The sequence below is a fragment of the Canis lupus genome, chromosome 7 (assembly GCF_003254725.2).
Source record: "Canis lupus dingo isolate Sandy chromosome 7, ASM325472v2, whole genome shotgun sequence".
NCBI lineage: Eukaryota > Metazoa > Chordata > Mammalia > Carnivora > Canidae > Canis > Canis lupus.
Window position 1 is genome coordinate 40,391,632 of NC_064249.1, and position 21,508 is coordinate 40,413,139.

Sequence of the window (21,508 nt, forward strand, 5' to 3'; positions counted from 1 at the left end):
CAGAATAATGTCAGAAGGACACTAAAAACTGAGGAAAACAGATCCTGGTTTGAAAAGTCTTTGCCATGGTGTAACATATTTAAACAGTGGGAACTGATGGTTAACTATTTTTCCTCCCTTAGTCCCAGCATCCCGCCCCGTCCTCACCCTCAGGGTGCCCGGGACTCAGGCCGTGGTGGGGGATGTGATGGAGCTTCACTGTGAGGCCCACAAGGGCTCTCCCCCGATCCTGTACCGGTTTTATCATGACGATGTGTTCCTGGGGAGCAGCTCTGCCGCCTCTGGAGGAAGAGCATCCTTCAACCTCTTTTTGACCCCAGAACATTCCGGAAGCTATGCCTGTGAGGCTGACAATGGCCTGGGTGCCCAACGCAGCGACACCGCCTCACTCAAGGTCACAGGTGAGTGGAAAGCTCCAACTGCGGCCCACCTGGGGACCCACCTTCCTCAGTAGCCGAGATCAGAAGTCCCACAGGGCCATTAGCACGGTGACATCATAGCAGGTCTGCTCCCAGCAGCCTGCATCTGGCAGCCCTGGATCTGCATTTCCAGGAACTTGCACCTTCCCTTTGCCTGCTATGCATTCCCTGGAAGCAACACTTTAGCCACTCTGACCAAAGGGTCCCTAACATAGAAGTCAAGGCTCTCAGTACACGAACTACATGATCAACCGACAATGATCAGCAAGGAGAGAAATGATCCGAGCAGCCCTTGTCACCTCAGAAGAATTTCGGTGGGCGTTCCTCTGTCTGATAACCCGTAAGAAGGCCAGCTCACTCTCTCACTGGCCCTTCGGTTTCTCTCTGGCTTCTCCTGGCCCATCCGGAGCAGCCCGGCCTCCCACCAGGAGCTCTGACTAGATTTCCTGCCGCCCTTCTCCTGACTTTTCACCTGTCCCTGTTGTGTTCAGCTCCAGCAGGGTCTCCCAGCTGGCCCTGTCACGGGCCGACCTCCCCCTCATGCCCCTCTCAGTGCAGCCTTGGCACCTCGCCCACCGCCTCCCCTCCACTCTGCATCCTGCTATCAGTCCACGACTGTACGGTCCACACGGCTGATCCCCTCAACACTATGGCTTGTCATCAACCACATCAGCCACCACTGCCATGTACACCCGCTGCTCCGATAACCTGACCATAGCCCGCTGTCCTACTTGCTCCTTCAATTCTTCCCATCCCCCTGTTCTCAGACCCCAGCAGAGCCCCAGCTCACCGACACCTCTGCTCTCTCCCAGATACTCCGTGACACCCCCAGCTGCATGAATAACCAGTCTCTCTCGTTCCTAGTTTCCATTGCACTGATTTCTCCTTCTCCCCGATTGTCTTTTGAGAAATCAAAAGACAGTTTAATCCTTGCTTTCAGATTCCCCACACACTTGAGACTGCACACCCACGCATTGAAAAGGACACGTAGCACCACACCAATGTCATTGCTTCTTCAGATTAGAAGACATTACAGCTGGGTTCAAAGTAATGTCAGAAGGACACCAAAAACTAAGGGAAACAGATTCTGGTTTGAAAAGTCTTTGCCATGGTGTAACATATTTAAACAGTGGGAACTGATGGTTAACTATTTTTCCTCCCTTAGTCCCAGCATCCCGCCCCGTCCTCACCCTCAGGGTGCCCGGGACTCAGGCCGTGGTGGGGGACGTGATGGAGCTTCACTGTGAGGCCCACAGGGGCTCTCCCCCCATCCTGTACCGGTTTTATTACGACGATGTGTTCCTGGGGAGCAGCTCTGCCGCCTCTGGAGGAAGAGCATCCTTCAACCTCTCTTTGACCCCAGAACATTCCGGAAGCTATGCCTGTGAGGCTGACAATGGCCTGGGGGCCCAGCGCAGTGAGGTGGTACCACTCAATGTCACAGGTGAGTTGGTCCTGTCCACAAGCAGCACAACCAAACATTGCAGGCCTTCTCTCCCCAGCAGGCAAAGTGGAGCTTCGGCATCCCCACTGCTAGTTTGATAGTCCAGCTTCAAGGACTTCCTGCCAGCAGAAACCTCATCTGCAAATCAGGGACCCTTCCTGTGGTTACAGCTGTAGGAACCTGGACTTCCTGGCAGGACAGCCTTCCTGAATGGGATTAAAACTCCTCACTAAAAATGCAAAGCCCTTTTACAACATAGACTATATTCTGATCCGTAATTATGATAAAAAGGGAAAGTGATGGATTTTGAGTAGAAGTCTTTCTGTTCCAAAAAAAGATTTGGCCATTCCTTGTCTGAGTTTTTCTGTCTTTGAGCCCTGCGAGCCTCTAATACTGTGCTTCTTTTATTACCAGGAATATAAATATTCTTCAAACTTCCATATTAAAAACTCTATATTAACATTAGCTCTGTGCATAGTATTTTAGGAGACACAACCAATCCAAGCCCATTTACAAAGTGATTCTTAAAGCCATGGGGACACAGGAGAACAGCACAGAGAGGTGAGAGCAGGGTGGCATGGATGACATCAGCCACCTCTCCATCAAATTCCTTCATTCTCTATGCTGCCCTCTGACCTTTTGCCATTAAGTATTACATCCAAGGAAAGCTGCTCTTCTTGTGAGCTCTGAACCTGTTGTGGTAGCCCATACTGGCTGGCCCAACTACCAAATTCCTGTCTAGGGAGCACTGGGGTATAGGAAAAGTATGCTAAGGGCAATTGAGATGAATTTTCTGGTCATCACCATTACCATCACCATCAGCACCACCACCACCATCATTACCACCATCACCACTGTCACCATTATCATCATCACCTTTAACACCATCATCACCACCAGATCATCATCATCACCACAACCATTATCATCATCATCAGTATCGTCACCATCACTGTCAACACCATTATCACCACCACCATCATCATCACCACCACCATCATCTCCACCACCACCATCATCACCACGACTATCATCACCATCACCATCATCATCACCACCACCATCATCATCACCACCACGGTCATCACCAACACCAGCATCACCATTATCATTGTCACTGAGCCCTTGCATGTGTTAAGTCATGTGCTTGGTACTTGGCATGTAATATCTCATTTCATCTTTAAGGTAAACCAATGAAAGTACTTTTGGCCAAAATTTGCAGGAGAGGAAGGTGAGGCTCAGAGGTGGAAAGTAGCCAGTTTACACACATCTGGCAATGGGAGCTACCATGGGTACCATGTCGAGGCATAGGCCTACCCAGTTCTCCATCTACATCTACATTGTCACATTCCTTCATCCTTTGTGGCCATGTTTTAATGCAGATTTTGAGTTTTTAGTAATTCATTACTCTGAAGGAATACATAAATCTTCATGACAAGAAAAATGAATGGTACAAAAAGGACACTATGAAAGGTGAAGGCCTCATTCTACCTGCAGCCACATACTTTCATGTCTACATACTTCCAAGATACAACCACTGTTAATAGTTTCATGGAGAAGAGAAAAGAAAGGAAAGAATTTCATGGGCATTTTTCTCTCTTTCAAAGATTTTATTTAAGTTTAATTTAGTTAAAATATATAGTATTAATTTCAGGGGTATAATTTAGTGGTTCATCAGTTGCATTCAACACCCAGTGTTCATCACCTCAAGGCCCCTCTTTAATGCCCATCACTCAATTACCCCATCCCTTCACCTTGCTCTCCCCTCCAGTGACCCTCAATTTGTTTTTTAGAGTTGATTCTCTTATGGTTTGTCTCCTTCTCTGTTTTAATCTTATTTTTTCATCCCTTCCCCTATGTTCATCTGTTTTTTTTTTCTTAAATTCCACATATAAGTGAGATCGTATGGTATTTGTCTTCCTCTGACAGACTTATTTGACTTAGCATAATTCCCTCTAGAAGTCCTAGCCTCAGCAGTCAGACAAGGAGAAGAAATAAAAGGCATCCAAATCAGCAAGGAAGTCAAACTCTCACTCTTTGCAGACAACATAATATTCAATGTAGAAAACCCAAAAGACTCCACACAAAATTTGCTAGAAATCATGGGTATTTTTCTAGAAACATTCAAATATATTATAAACATAAGGGTATAATTTTTTCCCAGAGGTAGAATCAGGTTATACATAATCATACAACTTGCGGGATCCCTGGGTGGCGCAGCGGTTTGGCGCCTGCCTTTGGCCCAGGGCGCGATCCTGGAGACCCGGGATCGAATCCCACGTCGGGCTCCCGGTGCATGGAGCCTGCTTCTCCCTCTGCCTGTGTCTCTGTGCCTCTCTCTCTCTCTGTGACTATCATAAATAAATAAAAATTAAAAAAAAAAAATCATACAACTTGCATTTTCACTTAAAAGAATCATCTTGGATATCTTCTTTTTCATTAGTTAATTGAATAGGTTGCCTGTAGTTTTTAGCTATTGTAAAAATTCTAGCACAGAAATCCTTGCACAAATGCCTTTGCATAGCTCATGTCAGTATCTCCAAAGGAAGCAGTCTTAGAGGTAGAATTGTGGGGTCAAGTTTGATATGCATTTTAAATTTGGCAGTTATTGCCATACAAGAAAGGGTCTCAGATCTGCGTTCCTTCCCAGAGATCATTGACTGTCCACAAGTCCATGAGTATTATCTGTTTTTTTAAGGTTTGCCCATCTGATGGGTGTTTTTATGTATTTATATTCTATTTCTATTTCTATGTATTTCATTAGTAAATAAATACTAATTAATAATCTCTTTATCTATTTATTGGCTACTTGAAGTTTATAGTGATTCATACCCTTTCCACAGTTTTCTGTTGGGTATTTTTCCTTTTGCATTTGTAGATTAGGTCATTAGCTTTGTCTGTCATATGAGTTTCAATCTATTTTCCAAGACTGAGACCTGACCTCTGCCATTTGTTTATCATTTCTGCTCCTTTACGAATATGTTAGAAGTAGGAACTTCTATTAACTTTTTATCTCCCTTAGTTCCTGCATCACGCCCCATCCTCACCCTCAGGGCTCCTGGGGCCCAGGCCTTCCCTGGAGATGTGATGGAGCTTCACTGTGAGGCCCACAGGGGCTCTCCCCCGATCCTGTACCGGTTTTATCATGACAATGTCATCTTGGGGAGTAGCTCAGTCCCCTCTGGAGGAGGAGCATCCTTCAACCTCTCTCTGACCGAGGAACATACTGGAAACTACTCGTGTGAGGCCGATAACGGCCTGGGGGCCCAGTGCAGCGAGGCGGTGACACTCTCCATCTCAGGTAAGTTTCCTGTGCCCAGGCCACAGATGTGGACAAATATCTCCTCCAAGGGTATTCTGATGATCCCAATGACATTTGACCAGGGCCATGCACCTTATGGATAGGGGCACAAAGCTGAGAGTTCTCTACCTGGTTCTCTTCTCAAGTGTTTCTGAAGTGATGGTACTTGAGTGGGAGCAGGGGGCCAAGGAGGATCCCTGACTCTGGAGCTCACTGGTGGACACCGTCCATCCCAACCCTGTGGCCTTGCCTCAGCTGCACACATGTGTCTCAGAGATAAGAGCCTCTTCCTGGGCTGCCTCAGGAGTCCTGGTCCCCCGGATTCCTCCTCTCTCTAGGCCCCGGCATCAGCTCCAGGGGCAGAGTAGTTCAAGACCATGAGCCTCTCCCTGTGGCTCATGCATGGGGTCTCCTCTCCAGGGCTGACAGGGAGCAGACTCGGCCCTGTTGCCACAGGCGTTGCTGGGGGGCTGTTCGGCATGGGGGGCCTCGCAGTTGTGGCACTGCTGTTGTATTGCCGGCTTCCCAGGAAAGCAGGTGGGTAACCTCTGCTTCAGTCCCTGCCCTCCCTGCCCTAGCCCTCAGGCTCACACTGCCTCTGTAAGCTCCCCTGAGCTCTCAACAGCCCCTCCTCCTGCCACAGTTCCTGGTCCCCACCTTTCCTGCCCAGTCCCCCAGAATTCGTCTTTACAAACAGAGTTCTCAAAACAGCCCAAGTGCAGGGAAGATGCCTCAATGAGACAGTTTATCCAACATCATAAACCTCAGTGTGTCTCCCTCTCTGCCCTTACGAGGCCCCCAAGGAAAGGGAAGGAAGACAAGAGAGACTGAGAAATAGAAGTGGGAACAGAAACCCAGTGTGACGACTTCCTGATGTGCAGTATTTCCCCAGCTGATCAGGTCTGTTCTCCCCCTGCAGCTTCGGAGCATCGCTCTTCCTGGTATAGCTATGCCCCTGTGGAAGCGGGGGGTCAGGAGATTTGCCTCCTCTGCTGCCTCCCTTGGGCATAGCAGAGCAGGGTCCGCTCAATGTCTGCGACCCCTGGCGGGTCCGGGTGAGCCTCCCAGCAGCTCTGCCCCTCTTAAGGCCTCCTTCTCCTGCTCCAGTGACCTCTGCTTTCCTTTGCAGGAGGAAGGACCTCAGACCCCTCCAGGTAAGACCTGGGCTGTGTGTTCTGTGTGGTTCATGAGATGAACCACGGGGGGTAAAAGTGAACCAGGTCTGGTCACTACTGGGGACACAGATAGGTTGTGCCAACTTCGTGTTGCTGTCTCCTTTGGTGTATGTCAAGGCAATTGCCAGGACCTTCTCTCTGCCACCTTAGCTACATAGACCTTTTTGCATGGAGTGTAAAGTTCTTTTTATTTATTAACTTATAACTTATTTATTAACTTAACTTATATCCTTTACCACCATCACCTTGGTTGTCTGAGTGACGGCTGTAAGACTGAATCCATCCATGTCCTAAACTAGTCTCAGCTCAGCCAGGCTACAAAGCTCTGGACATGACCAACCTAATACCTGCTGTGGGGACAACTGAACAGATGGAGTCACATAACTCACCACCCAAAGAGCCCGCTCTGCCAACCAGAGATGGTACCTGGGAAGAAGGGACTGCCATCGTGGATCCCAGAGGTTAACCTTGGGGGCCTCAGCACAGCTTGCAAACTGTCTCTGGACAAGCCTGTGGCGGCAGCATCCAAAACATGCAGAGTTCCTCTGAGCCTCATCGTGACTAATTTCTCTGAGATCCTGATCTCTCTAGGACTTCCAGTCCTGACTCTTGCCCTGTGTAGTCACATGGTCTTGAGCAAGTCACTTCGCCTTTTGGAATCACCACCTTGTCCATCTATAAAAGAGGGATAATAGTAGAATCACCTCCATATTACTGTAAGCAGTAGCACTGTGCCTGGTTGTGTCAGGTGCCCACGAAGCCCAGAAACATACATAATTTGTAATGTGATAGTTCATAACAGCACACTATCTGGTATGTGCTCATCTCTGTGTCCAGACTTAGTGGCCATCCTGTGCTTTAAACACCTGCCAACAGGGAGTGATGGGTACAGCTCTTTGTCAGGGCTACTGGGAGACATGGCTGTTTTTTTCTCATAGGAACCCTTCAAACTCGGACCCCCAAGAGCCTACCTACTACAATGTACCTGGCTGGATAGAGCTGCAACCAGTATACAGCAATGGTGAGGACCAGGGACCCCTCCCATTTGGGCAGGGACCTCAGGGTTGGTCCGGGCAGAGGTGAGGCAGGAGATGACCATGGGGCTGTGCAGAGGCTGGGAGCACACGTGTCCCTGCAGAGAATAAGCTCTAGCTGGGGGAGGAGGAAGCCACTCAGACAAGAGGCAAGGACCTTATAGTTCTCTCAAACTGCAACTTCTTCCCAAGTAAATCCTAAAGGAGGAGACGTGGTGTACTCGGAAGTCCGGAGGATTCAGGAGGGGAACAAACATGCAGGTAAGACCTGTGGACCATTGGCTTTGAAGGTGCCTACTGTACAAGGTTGGCCTCCATCCCTTCTGCAGATCTGGGCCGACCAGACACAGAGCCGCCCATGTACAGGGTTTGCTGGTTTTCTTCACTTGCACCTGTCTACGCTGCTGGGGTCCTCAGCCCCACCGAGCAGGGGTGCATCTTCCATTCCCCACTGATGGCCTCATGAGAGTCTGAGGCCTCTGTCAGGGCTTCCGCATTCCCAGCTGTCACAGGACACAGGGCTACCATTCCCGTCCTATTGCTGCCATAACAAATGTCAATGACACATTGTCTTACCATGCTGAGGGTCAGAGGTCGGACACAGGTCTCCCTGGGCTAATGTCGTGGAGGTATTGCCCTGGCTGCGTTCCTTTCTGGAGGCTCAGGGGAGAAAGTACATCTTTGCCCTTGCCAGCTTCTCAAGGACACCCCTCCCCACAGCTCATGGCCCCTTCCCCCATCTTCAAAGCTGGCAGTGCCACAGCTCTCTGATCATTCGTCCAGCGATGGGTCTTCCTCTGAGCACAGCTGGGAAAAGTCCTCTGATTTAAAGCTCTTAAAATCTCACCTGCATAATCCAGGATAATCTCCGATTTCAAGGTCCTTAATCTTAATCATGCCTGCAAAGTCTTGTTTTTCAAGGTCATATACTCACAGATCCCAGGGATTGGGACATGAACATCTCGGGGGACATGCCTCTGCTCCCCACTCTAACCCATAGGGTTGAGGAGGCAGACATGGGAATGCTATCCCAGCAGCTTTGAGAGTGGCTTGATGCTGGGGGTCTGATTGTGCCAATCGTCCCGGGTGGGTGCTCGGCCACAAACAGCCCCAGCCCGGCTCCCTCCTGCACAAGGGAAACCTGCCTTTGCGGCAGACTCTCTCTCACCTGTGCTCTGTAGAGTGCTGTGTGATTTTAGCCATTCTGCTTCTCTGTCTGGTGTTCTGATCCTCTTGCATAAAGTCGAATGAACTGTGTTTGTGCCTATTCTTGGTTCAATGGCTCACCTGTGACACACATGAACACTCTCACACTTACAACCTCCTTTGAGTGAGTGTTGTTATTATCCCAATTATACAAATGAGGAAAATAAGGCAGAGAAACCTAAGTGACCATCCTGAAGTCACAAAGCCATGAATCATTGACCAGTCCAGGAAGCCGAGATGGTTACTCCAAGCCAAAAGGAGAGAGCCCTCCTGAAGGATGTCACATTCCATTCCAGATTTAGGACAGTATAAAAGTAATAATAACATCTAGCATCACATCCACATGTGTTGTTGTGCCAAGTACAGTTCCAAGTGCTATAAGTAAAAATACTATGTGTACTTATATATTTAGCACTTGTTTATTTTATTTATAGTAGTCAAGACTGTACCTGGTAACTATGTAGGTGTGACAGACGCCAGAAAATACATACACACACATGCACACACACAAACTCTTATAAATTTACAATAACCCTAGAGGTGGATGATGTTATTATGCCCACTATACAGATGACACCTTTGGGGCAAAAGAAGTGGCAGTGACCTGCCTGAGGCCACAGAGGGGCATGGCCGGGCTGTCCACAGTACATGCTGGGAGTTTGTGCTCAAAGTAATAGCAAGAGAAGAGGTGGATTCCTGGTCTTGGGGAGTCTGGGGAGCTTGGACTGATGCTGTGGAGGGGTTGGGCCCCGTTGGAGGTCCAGGTCTCAGGACAGGGCTCTGGTGGTACAGGGAAGGTGCCGTTTGGTGGAGAGAGGACCTGAAACCGGACAGGAGCGGTGAGGATGTGGGGCCAGGCAAGAGCGTTGGCCGCCTTTGCCAGCTGAGTGCTGCTCTTCTTCCCACAGTGGCCTCAGACTCCTCATTAAGGCTCCTCTGGACCTACCTGCCCTCCCACGGCCCGATCGCCAGCCCCCAGCCTTACAGCGCCCAGGACTCCTCTGTCATCTACTCCCAGGTGAAAGCGGAATCCTTCCTGACCTCCACGGCTGAGTCCGCACACACCCCCTGCACCCCAAGCAATCCTGGGGGCCAGAGACATTGAAGTGGGACGATCTGAATGGCTCCAGGCCTCCTCCTATGAGATAGAGCACAGGCCCTGCAGGACGCCGCTGTTTCCCAAGTGACAGCTTGGAGCTCGTGGATTTGTTGTCCGGGGATATGTTTCTCCTACCCAGGGCCATCTTGTCCCCTGGCTTCCCCACAGGCTTCAGTCACCGTCCATGTTCTGTCCCACTTCCACATACACCCCAACCTCTCCCCATGGGACCTGCTCCTGGACCTTGCCATGGACATCTGCCCCCTGTGGACGCCTGCCCCGTCTACAGACACCAGTACTTCCCACAGACATCTGAGCTTCCATGGACATCTGCCCCACATAGATACCTACCCTTCTGTGAACACGTGTCCCCCTATGGACACCTGCTCCCCCGCAGACACCTGTCCCCCGTGGACACCTGTCCCCTCATGACACCTGCCCTCCCCACAGACATTTGCCCCCCTGCCGACACCAGAGCCCCCACAGCTGCTTCCTCAATGGTTGTCATCCTGGCAGGGCTACCACAGCACTCTGCCATGTGGGACAGCATGGGGCCCAGGGGACAAGCGCAGTTGGACCACAGACCTCCTCATCATGGGGCTACATTTCGTGCCCCATCTGCCTCAGACGCTAAGGCAGCCCCTGACACCAGGCTAGCTTCTCCCCTGCAGATGGGCCAACACCCCGTCCTGTGTGCCCTCCAATGCAGGCACAGGGACTCCCTCCCACCTGTCACCATGAGGAGACACACGTCCCAAATGTGGGCAGTTCTGACACAGACACTTCTGAATGTCATAAGCCAGAGAAGAGCAGTGAGAGCCAGGGGATAGAGGAGGCCTGATGACCTAGTAGGAACTGTGATCGGATTTGGATCAAGAAGAAGCCACAGGAGAAATTTTGGAGACAGGGAAAAGGGAATCTGAACTATATATTATTGATACTTTTGAATCAATAATCTGATACTACTTTTAGAATATTTTTGAAAATATTTGAAATACTTTGAAGTGATTCAGTAAAAACTTTTAAATATGTGTGTGTGTTAGTGTGTGTTTTGGTGTGTAATTGGGGGGGTGGTTGTGTGCGTGTTAGTGTGTGTGTGTTTGCAGGCAAAAATCACAAATGTGGCAAAACCCCACATCTGGTGAATGCAGAGAAGGGCACTCAGCATTTTCTGTATTATTCTCTCCTTCAGCTTTTCCCAGATTTCATTTTTTTTAAAATACAACATTGAGTGCAAGAGCGCAGAGCACCTCAGACCCTGGTGTTGAGTTGATAGGCGCCCTGGGTGCTGGCAGGGCGTCAGGCAGTCCTGTGGTCCCTCCCACCACCACCGGCTCAGGGTCTGAGGAGCCCAGGCCAAGAGGAGAGCCAGACAAGACCTGGAGGACCACGGCTGGGGTTTGCAGGTGAAAATATCTCCTTTCCTTTCCTTGGGGGCTTCATCTCAGCCCCATTGTTCTTCCCCAAGGATTTCCCAGGGTGTCCACAGCATCGGAGCGTCTGCGGCACACTGGAGTTGGCATGCTAGCGGTGCCTTGGGCTCGTGCTGCCAACCCTGAAAGACTGCCTGTGAGCCCGGATGACGTAATCTGGGGAGGGTAACGGGGTGCACAGGGGCTCTCGGCTTGGGCGCCACGTCACCTGGAGTGGCCTCTGACACGATCACCCTTCTGATCACTGCCTGGGAGTGCTCCAGGGGGTTGCGTAGAGGGCGAATACTGGTCTGGGGGAGCACCGTGCAGTGTGGGATCAGCAGGGATGTTCTTTCCGCTGACCACACCCCTGACCAGTGGCAGGCTTAGTGGCTGAGGGCATGTGGGCCCCACACAAGGTTACGGGAACATTAGAGTTTTCAATAAACATTCCCTGACTCTTCCCTAGTTGAGGTGATGGCCATCAATGCACCATCTTCACGGGGGAAGATTTGCTACGGGGATTTGATCCCCCTCTCTTCCCCTCTCCCTGGTCCCATGCAGGCCTGTATTCAGACATGTGTGTCTTCTCTGAAGACGGAAGCTTTCCCTGGGGTGGGCCATGGCAAGTTCCAGCCTGGACAACTCCCAGCTGGTTGGCCCACCTGGCTTTCACACCTCTACCCTATTAATCGTGCACTAGGGTTTTCCAGAGAAATAGAACCAAGGGGAGACAAGTAAAGACATGTATGGAGAGAGTGACAGAAGAGAAGCTGATCTATTCCAAAGAATCGGCTCGTGTGATTATGGGGACTGAAAAGCCCCAAGATTTGCATTTGGCAAACTAAGGACCGAGAAGAGCCAATGTAGTTTCAGCCCAAATGCCAGCAGGTTCGAGCCTCAGGAAGAGCCAACATTTCAGTCTGAGTCCAAGGCAGGAAGGAGACAGATGTCCCAGCTTGAAGCTGGTCAGGCAGGACAAATTCTTTCTTACTTGGAGGAGGATCAGCCTTTTCTGTTCTATTGAAGCCTTCAACTGATTGTATGAGGCCCACCCACACTGGGGAGAGCAATCTGCTTCACTCCATCCAATTCCAATGTTAATCTCTTTCCCTATCCCGATTCTCTGGGATCACTCCTGGAACCACCCTCACAGACACACCCAGAACAATGTCCACATGTCTGGGCACCCTGTGGCCCAGTAAAACTGACACATAAAACCCACCATCACAGTCATAGAGGTGGTCTCCTGGCTCCATTAAATTTTGGGGATTTTCCCTGTTCTGTTCAGAACTCTGACAGGGAATAGGGGTGTTATTCTGGGGCTCCCCTCCAACAAGAGAGGTACCTGTCTGGCCTCCCTCACGTTTGTGGTTAAGAGCATGTCAACCGTTCCAAGGTCACACTTGCTTTCTTTCTCCACTATATGCCTTTGGTCCCTTCACTGTCCATCTTTCTCTTTGGCAGAGGGCTGACCTGCACCATGTCTCCTGATTTAACTCCTATTTCAACTAGCCAGCCTTGGTGTCGTCCCTGCTCCTCTCCCCTCTGGCTAACACTGCCCACTCAACAGAGACCTGACTCCTGACAGCAGCTACTATGTACTGAAGAAGTGATGAGTGTCAGGTGTCATGGGAGGCATTGTACATAAATCATTCCATTCTCCCAGTAAGCCTGTGCACTGTGTGTCCGTGGGAGTGTCCCTCTTACAGATGGGGAAACTGAGGCCGAAAGAGATGACATCATTTAGCCAAGGCCATACATCAGGGAGTGGAAGCTACAAGTGCCCAGCCCCAGAGGCCATGCTCTGGGCTACCTGACCGAGTGTCCCTGGTGGGCGTCACGGGTCACTAGTCCTGTGTGGACAGAGGCGTTAGTAGTGAAGCACAAGACACCTGCAGTGGGAAGGCCTGGCTCCTGATGGGCTTCTACTATTCCCCATCTGGCCTCTCCAAGCTCTGGTTGGTGTGGCTGTAGGACAGGGTAGTAACAGCTGCTTGACCGAATCACATGTCAAGATGGTGTTTGTGTAAACACTGGGGAGGTGTTCTCAGAAGCAGGTAGTGAGATGCCCACGTTCTCTACGATGCTTGTGTAGGCTTCTGTTTGTCTTTCTTGTCCCGATCCCAACACTACAGTGAAGCAGCTGTGGGATTGCCAAAAAAGAGATTCCAGAAGGGAATGATGGACAATAATTTGGTATCCTTCTTAAGGTGAGGAGAGCCGGGTAACTAGGTAGGAGGTGTAGAAATACCTATGCTCACCATTTCAGGGACCTACTTTGGTGACTTGGGTGCTATTTAGTCATTTCCCAGAGAAATAAAAGCAAAGGGGTGCTTTCCCCAGATGCATTCTCCTGAGTCTCTTGTAGACAAAAGGGCATGCTTTCCATGCACAGAAGGGCCTCGAGTACGTGCCCAGTCCTTGGCCAGGGGCCTGGCACACCTGCCAGCTGGGGGTTCACGGCACCAGGCAGCAGAAAAGAGAGGAGGTGCCAGGGCTGGGGCTGGTGGGCCTAGTGCACCCCTGCCCCCTGTCCCGCCACTGTCCCCGTTCTCTGGGATCACTCCTGCACTTGGTCACCTCTGAACCCACATGTCCACGCGTGCCTCCCAGGGGAGGCCACAGCGCCAGCCCAATGGCTGGGTCAGTGAGAACAGAGAGGACGATGGGAGAAATGGAAGAAGAGCTGAAAGAGTATGGGGGACAGGCGCCCCTCACTCGCCTCCCTTCCTCCTGCCCAGGTCGTCCTCTCTTGGTCTAGGACATACGGGGCACCTGGCCAGGGAGACAAGTTCTGTTGGGGTTAGAAAGGCTCTGTGGCTGTAACTGTGCAGTACTGGAGGTGTGGGGAGGTTCAGGGAATGTCTTGGCTGTGCCCCACCAGGCCCTGGATTCTGGGGCTGGGATGCAGGCTCTGAGGGGAGGGAGAGAGCAGATGAGTTCCAGTCATCTAATCATCAAATCTTATCAAAGGACAACTGTATCACAGTTGAGACTTTTCTCATGCTTGAGGCTCTCCACATGATCCTTGCTCAGACATCCTCCAGCCAGTGCTGGAATACCTCCTAGGCCGGGGAGCTCAGTGCATGGTTTCGAATCACAGAAGGTGGCAGCTGGAGAGATCCTTGGGACCAGCTGGCCCAGTGAAGGCCGGGGATGGCAAATCCTCATGCTTCCTGTTACCCCGCCTGCACTCTGGGAGCCACCTCCCTGTAACTCTCCCATGCCAAGACTTTGCTCACTAGACTTCCTAGCCCAGTTGACTCTTCTGGGCATTACCTTCAGAGAGCTGGACAAGGGGAGCAAGATTGGGTGGGAGACCACGGCTCTCCTCATTGCCGTTCTCTCTTCATTCACCAGATATTTACTCAATGCCAATGATCAAGCCAGGCATTGCGCAAGGCACTTAGAATGCTTTGGTGGACAAAACTGATGAAAATTCTGTCCTCAGGGAGTGGGCATTATAGCCGGGGAAGCAGCCACTTAGCAGCGAATGTGATAGGTCATTCGGGTAATAATCGAGAGGGTAATACCTGTCATGGAAGAAGTAGAGCAGCATGAGGGGGGCAGGCTACAGTTATCAATAGGCAGTCATGGAGGTCCTCCCTGGGGAGGCGGCATCTGAGCAAAGGCATGAAGCACTCTCTGGTCCTCTGACCAGCCGAGGGCACTGAGGGGAGAGTCCCAGGAAGAGGGCACACCAAAAACTTTGAACAGGAGCAGCAGTGGAGGCAGGGACACCAGTTGTGAGGCCACGGTCGGTCCAGCGGAGGACATGACAGGCTCAGACCAGTGAGGAGACAGGGACAAGGTCAGAAGTGGTGGGATGCTGGGTATATTTGGGACCTAGGGCACACAGGTTCTGATGTTTCCTGATGGATTAGGTGTGGAGAAGGAGAGAAAAAACAATTAATAAGACTCTGAAATAGGGCAGCCCAGTGGCTCAGTGGTTTAGTGCCTGCCTTCGGCCCAGGGCGTGATCCTGGAGACCTGGGATCGAGTCCCGCGTTGGGGTCCCTGCATGGAGCCTGCTTCTCCCTCTGCCTGTGTCTTTGCCTCTCTCTCTCTCTCTCTCTCTCTCTCTCTCTCTCTCTCTCTCTGTGTCATTAATAAATAAATAAAATCTTTAAAAAAAAAAAAGACTCTGAAATATCTTCCCTGAGCAGCTAGAAGGACAGCAAGCCCATCCTGAGTAGGAGAGAGCAGTGTGAGGTGGTGGGAGGCAAGCACAGGGAGTGAGGAGTGTCATCTTGAACACGTTACATCTGACATGTGGATGGACACACAGGGTGGATGTCAATGGGTCAGTCTGGAATGGAAGTCTGAGCTGGGGAGGGAGTTCCAGAGACCCACATGAGGGAGTATTGGCATCCAAGAGCGCAGGAGATCCCAAGGGACTACAAAATGGCAGAGTGGTCCTTGTGACTCCTTCAGAAATGCACTTTGGCTGCCACACCCGGGATGGCCAGGTGGTCGTAGGAGCACACCAACTGCCTCCTCTTCCTCTCAAATCCACCAAAATAGTAATTGTTATGGTTTCTTGGTCACTCTCCTAACAGTTGTGCATGTATTACTGCAACCCTGTAGTTACCCATAACCAATGTCATCCCCCCTTCACAGAGGAAGAAGCCAATGCCCTGTACACAGACTTGTTCAAGACCAGAGGATTACAAAATGGTGATGCCAGCTTTCCAACTCAGTGGGCCAAGTCTTCCTGCTAGGCTATGCAGGTGGAGGATATGCTCCAGCAAGTCTAAACTTTAGCAATAAAAACAAATCCAGGAAAGAAAATGACCCAAGATCCAAGAAAGTGTAAGGGTTGGGTACACACCAGGAAAAGCCCATGCTGCCAGCCAGGAAGCTGATCAGAAGGCCTTCTGAAGACAGGAGGGGTCTCTGCAAAGATTGTGTGCAGAGAACAAATTACTTGGACAATACACAAATTAGAACTCAAAGGCTCTAAGCTGGTCCTAGTCTATCCCAGATGATGCGGTAGAGACATCTGATCCCCTGGTAGCAGTGGCAATAAATACAACAGCAGCGAGGAAGCCAGGGAGAAACGAGAGAGACAGGGGAGTGGTGGTTCCATCGTGCCGCAGGCTCAGTGGGGGTCACCATGGGCAGATGACAGAGTGGAAGGGAGAGACCGTCACCCATGGACCCTTGCCCTTTGAGTGCCCAAGGTTTACCTACACAGCCTTTCATTTCCTTTCCCTGAGGCCTCATCCCAGCGCTGGCTTCTGCACGAGCAACATTCACAGCATCGTCATGCCTTACTCACTGTGCAAATGCATTTTCAGAATCAACCCAGAGCACGAGACACTTCACGATGGTTGCTTCCGTCTTTATATATGATAAACGCTAGCGTGACAGTGACATCGCTGCTGGCAGCAATCGGAGGCCCGTCTACGTGCACTCTCTCCTCATTTCCTGCAGTTGAGAACCAGCAGATTTTGTTTTGAGGTGATACACTGAGAAATAGATTAAAGTCAGTCTTTTTGAGCATAAATCGAACCAGTGGAAAAACCTGGTAATATTACAAGTCAAAAACAGAAAGTGGAGGGGCAGAAGAAAGGAAGGTCACAACGCATTTCTTTGAGTTCCCTACAGTGGAGCTAATAGACACTCTCTCAAGTCAATAAATCAAGAATTTACATGTGTTATCATGACACATGTATTTGTGTGCTAATAACCAGATGACTAAAAACAGAAATTGTTAACTGCAGGGGCGAACCTGGAGCAACAAGGATGGAGAAACACCCCTTCCTTTCGTTGTCTACTTTGATCTCCTGTTTGAATTTTTAAACATGAGCATGTGTCCTTTGCTCAGGAATGTGTCTCTGTCGCATGGAGGGGCATCTGAGGGGTTGTTACTACTCATTGAAAACTCAAAGTAGAGCTGACCGCTAGTGACCACTGGGTGCCACTGGACCCCCAGGCTGGTGCCAGGCCTGGAAGAAGAGCACCTGGGAACAACGTTGGGGAGCTGCCTCTGGTCCCCTGGGGGTCTGGGCCAGGCAGGGAGCAGAGGCAGGCAGTGGCTGGAGATTGCCCACTGCCAGCAGCTGCAGAGGCATCCTGCATCCAGACAGCAGAGCCCGGACACAACAGCCTCAGGTCATCCAGTGGTGACCATACTGCCTGGGCAGCCCACAGGGCATCACTTTGGGAGAAAATGTGCTGATGGATAAGGTTCCGCAGGAAGGCAGGGCTGAGCCTGAGGGGCAGAGACAGAAAAAGCAGCAGAGGCCACCATGGGATTGGAGAGAGGCCAGCAGGCACAGAAGCAATCGCATCCGGCAAGAGCCCAGACCCCTGAGATGTGCCCTGCCCTGGCTTTGTGCCCTCTGACCTGCTGCCCAACCACAGGCAGCTAGTGCCCTTACCTGGAGAGCGGGGTACAGACAGCACCTACCCCAAGCAGTCGTTTTGGAGACTAAGATTTAAACACTTAGAAAATGTTTTCCCAGTCTGGCACTGTCCCATAAAGCTACACCCACACGTAACTGTACCAGCCCGCAAACCCTCCGCCTGTCTCTGACCCCAAGGAAGTGAAAACCCCCATTTACACCCAAACCTGAGCATGAATGCTTTTAGCAGTTTGAGGACAGCCTCCAAAAACTGGAAACAACGCAAATATTCCCAAACTGGTAAACTGATCAATCAAATGGACAAATCCCCCCGCCCCCTCCGGCGCTAAACAGAAAGACCGAGCTACTGGTCTCTGCGGCCGCGGGGCTGAAGCTCGTGTGTGTGCCACTGCGTGAACGAAGCATCTTCTAAAACTATAGATGGCACATTTCCATTTCTAGGATACTCTTACAAGGAGGAGCCCGGGGACGTCAGTGGTCATGAGCGTCTGGGGCAGAGGTGCAGGCGTCGCCACAGAGGGGCACAGGGGAGCTCTCGGCAGTGATGGGATGTCCTGTCTCGACTGTGCTGCTGGTGGTCATATGAACGCGCACGTTTGCCAAGACTCAGACTACGCGCTATGAAGAACGTCCATGTGTAAGCGGGAGGAGGTTTAAGGCTGGGGAGCCTTTTCTCCTGCTCTGCCCCTGCCAGGTCCTCCCTCCCCCAGAGCTTTGCAAGGCTCTTGCCTGCACCGCGTTCTGTCCAGAAGGCACTTCTGCAGAGAGTTAGCTCCGGCCAGGCTCCCAAACTCCGTGCCCCCAGCCCCGCGCCCTGGCTCGCTGGTCCTTACGCCACCGCACACTGCCCCTTTGCCGGCTTCCAGCTCGCCATGCTCTGATCACTGTGCCACCTCCTGGCACGTCAGCTTCTTTCCTTATCCTCTCTGCCTGGCTAGGCGCTGGCCATGGGGCCCCCAGCCCCCTTGGGTAATGTGTAGACAGGCCTCAGGGGAGTCTCGTTAAGTCTCATTAAGTGTTTTGTGAATAATGAAGGAGTAATGCCTAGAGCAGTCCCTGGGCACATGGACAGAACTCCTGAAGCGGTAGCTCTACCACCACTGCGTGTAATTATATCTGTCACTAGGGCTGCTAGTCATGATGCCAGTCCATGCGTCACCTTTGTTAAAATGACACACGGCCCCGGCAGTAGCATATGTAGGCCACACATGGTCCCAAAGGCTCAGCCCAAGTCAGGCCATGTTGTCCTGATGTCCAGGCACAGAATGTTGCTACAAAACCTAGAGAGGGCCGAGGGGGGTGGGGGTGGACAGTGTAGGGTGCAGGGCAGACCAGCATGCTTCTGAGGCCAAACCCTCCCACCCCTGGCCACCAGGAGCTCAGCCCGGCCAAGGGGGGTCCTGGGGGCCTCCTCGCACATCTCGCCCCACCCCCGCGTGGGTCGGGACTACCTTTGATGACAAATAAGAGCTCTAGTCCAAGACAGACTGCACTGTAGGCAGCTTTGGTCCCAAGCTGGTGGAGTCTGTGATGGAAGACAGACAATGGGACCCCAGCACTCGAACTCACCACTGGGACGCTCTGTTCTATGTGGGCACACCAAAACTTTGGGCCAAAAACAAATTACACTAGTCAAATAAAGTGTATGTTGAGAAATGATGAGAAAAGCAGAGGGGCCAAATGGTTGTGACTCCGGACATCCAGGGGAAGGCCCGCCACCTTGGCCAGGCTTTTCGGGATGAAGTCAGAGCCCCTGTCCCCACAGTGTGTGTGTAGTGCGTGCCTCCGGCCTGCTGGGAGCCATGATGGTTACCTTCACATGTCAATGTGACCAAGCTAAGAGAAGCCTGGGTGGCTGGAAGAAACATTATTCCCAGGTGTGACCATGAGGGCGTTTCCAGAAGAAATTAGCGCTTGGATCGGGAAACTGTAAAAATCACCCTCACAACCACGGGGCAGCAGCCAACCTGTAGAGGCCCCAATAGAACAAAATGGTAGAGGGAGGGCAAATCCACCTCCTGCCAGAGTGGGGCATCCACCTTCTCCCAGGCAGACAGCAGCAGCCAGCTTCTTGGGTCCTCAGACTGCGACCTGGACTCACCTACTGGCTTCCCTGGCCTGGGATCCGCCCCAGGGGCTCCTTGGCCGCCATGACCCAGCAAGCCAGGCCTCACAACACATCTCTTCCTCTCTGTCAATGTATCTCTCTCACTCATTGGTTCTGCTCCTCTCAAGAACTCCAGCTGACACAGTAGCCCCAGGTGACCAAGAACACTTGTCACCAGGGAAGTTCTTGCCATTGAGATTTAAAGTCTCAGGGCCAAAATCTGTTGTTGCTGTTTGGGTTTGGGTTTGGTCTTGTTCCCACCAAACTCACTGTCCTCAACCTCCTTACCCTCTGAGGGAAGAGAAGACCCTCCCCATCCCCTGAGGCTGGCTAGTTGGTTTCCATGGAAGACACATTAAAACCTTGATGTTTCAATAGTTTAAAGGTTGAAATGTGTAATATCTTCATTTCATAGGAAGACAACTAGTAAGTGTTAGAGCTGATTTGGAAAGTTACTCTGGTCGACACAAACAATTGAGAAGCATGCTCCTCCTTTCCAGGGTGTGGTGCTCCAGGACTTCTTTTCAATGTTGGAAAGATCATTGTGTCAAGGGAATGACACCACTGTTCTCTCCCAACAAGACAGACATTTTAAGAAATTTCTGAATTTTTTTTTTATTAAAACCTAAGCCCAACATAGTGCTTTTGTTGTGGTAATTCCTATCTCCAGCATCTGAACAAGCGCTGCCCCCTCCACAGCTCTCATCTGCACTGGAAAGTACACCTGAGGCTTCTGGCCACAACCTCCCCACCCCGTCGTCCCGCTGTCACGTAGGCAGCTCCTCCACGGCCAGCTGCCTGTGAGGTTTTCACAAAGAAACTCAGCTGCTTATAACCTCAGATTACACCTACAAGGTTCTTAAATTTTGTAACTTGCTTATTTTGTGCCTCCAGTCTGTATCCCCAGATAGAAAACCAGTAAAATCCTCAAAGAATACCAGGAACAGGCAAACACAGGGAAGCCAGATCTAAAGTCAGTGTCAAAAAAAAAAAATAAAATAAAATAAAATAAAATAAAGTCAGTGTCAAGGGAGGAGGAACCTCACATTTAAGTGGCTAGTGAAAGCTTCTGTGAGGGAAAGGAAAGTAAGCTGGACCCTGTAGGAGGAAGCGGGAGTGCGGAGGCCAGGGTTGCTCATGAGCAAGGCTGGTGGAACCAGCAGACACTCTGCAGACTCTCTGTCCACACTAGGACTGGCGGCCACACTCACAAGGTCACCAGCTTCAAAAGGAAAGAGCTCTCTGGCCTCTGTCCTTCACGTAAGGCCCTTGAGAGTCAATAACCCCATGTAGTGAGGACCAATTGCACCGGCCACCAACACCCGGACACAGAAATACAACAGGTGCAAGGCTCAAGTGACCAAGAGCAGGACACATGGCGACTGGGTGTCCCATGAGTGAAGCAGGGCATCAGGACCCCAGAGGCAGCGGGCTTCATTGACAACAAGCTTTTCTAGAAGGGTCAGCAATAATAAGCATATGATGGAGCACCAGAGCAAGAATTTCTGCACAACAAGTGCTAAGTTAAAGAGGGAAAGCTCAAGAAAAATGCACACCAAGTGAATACGTAGGAGTTGAAGCTGCCCATTTCAAAGCCTGGCTCCAGATAACTGAGCCCCTCACGCCAGATAGTGCCCCTCCCAGAGACACCTGTGGCCCGGGGCCCTCGTCACCCCACCCGCCTCTGCCCATTCTGGCAACAGGCTACTTGCAAAAAACAAACCAAAAACCAAAACCAAAGCAGTAAGACCTGACCATCAAATCCCACCATGCAGACTTGGAGACGGCCAGCGCCACAGCCCTTGGCCCCCGGGGGATCTGAGCTGGACGCCACTCAGATCCCCCAGGGCCTGTCCCGGGTAAGCCTGTTTCTCTCATGTGGAGGCAACAACCACTTTCCTGGAGAGACTGTCAACCTTTGGATAGTTTATGACATA

At 51.1% G+C, this 21,508-nt stretch overlaps 1 protein-coding gene across 6 annotated transcripts in view; it reads left to right on the plus strand.

Moving 5' to 3' along the window:
• Window positions 1-10,709, plus strand: part of FCRL5 (Fc receptor like 5) — a 33,975-nt gene extending 23,266 nt beyond the window's left edge. For 3 of the 6 annotated variants that reach the window (XM_025430740.3, XM_049112503.1, XM_035718569.2), the window contains 8 exons: window positions 123-401; window positions 1,585-1,863; window positions 4,886-5,164; window positions 5,585-5,701; window positions 6,294-6,318; window positions 7,278-7,360; window positions 7,566-7,634; window positions 9,488-10,709. In XM_025430740.3, the coding sequence (XP_025286525.2) occupies window positions 123-401; window positions 1,585-1,863; window positions 4,886-5,164; window positions 5,585-5,701; window positions 6,294-6,318; window positions 7,278-7,360; window positions 7,566-7,634; window positions 9,488-9,684 (1,328 nt within the window). In that variant the 3' untranslated portion in view covers window positions 9,685-10,709. Of the gene's footprint in view, window positions 1-122; window positions 402-1,584; window positions 1,864-4,885; window positions 5,165-5,584; window positions 5,702-5,958; window positions 6,065-6,293; window positions 6,319-7,277; window positions 7,361-7,565; window positions 7,635-9,487 lie in introns of those variants that run through there. The other 3 variants (XR_004817139.2, XM_025430741.3, XM_035718570.2) reach the window with 3 other exon arrangements.
• Window positions 10,710-21,508: the final 10,799 nt, after the last annotated feature.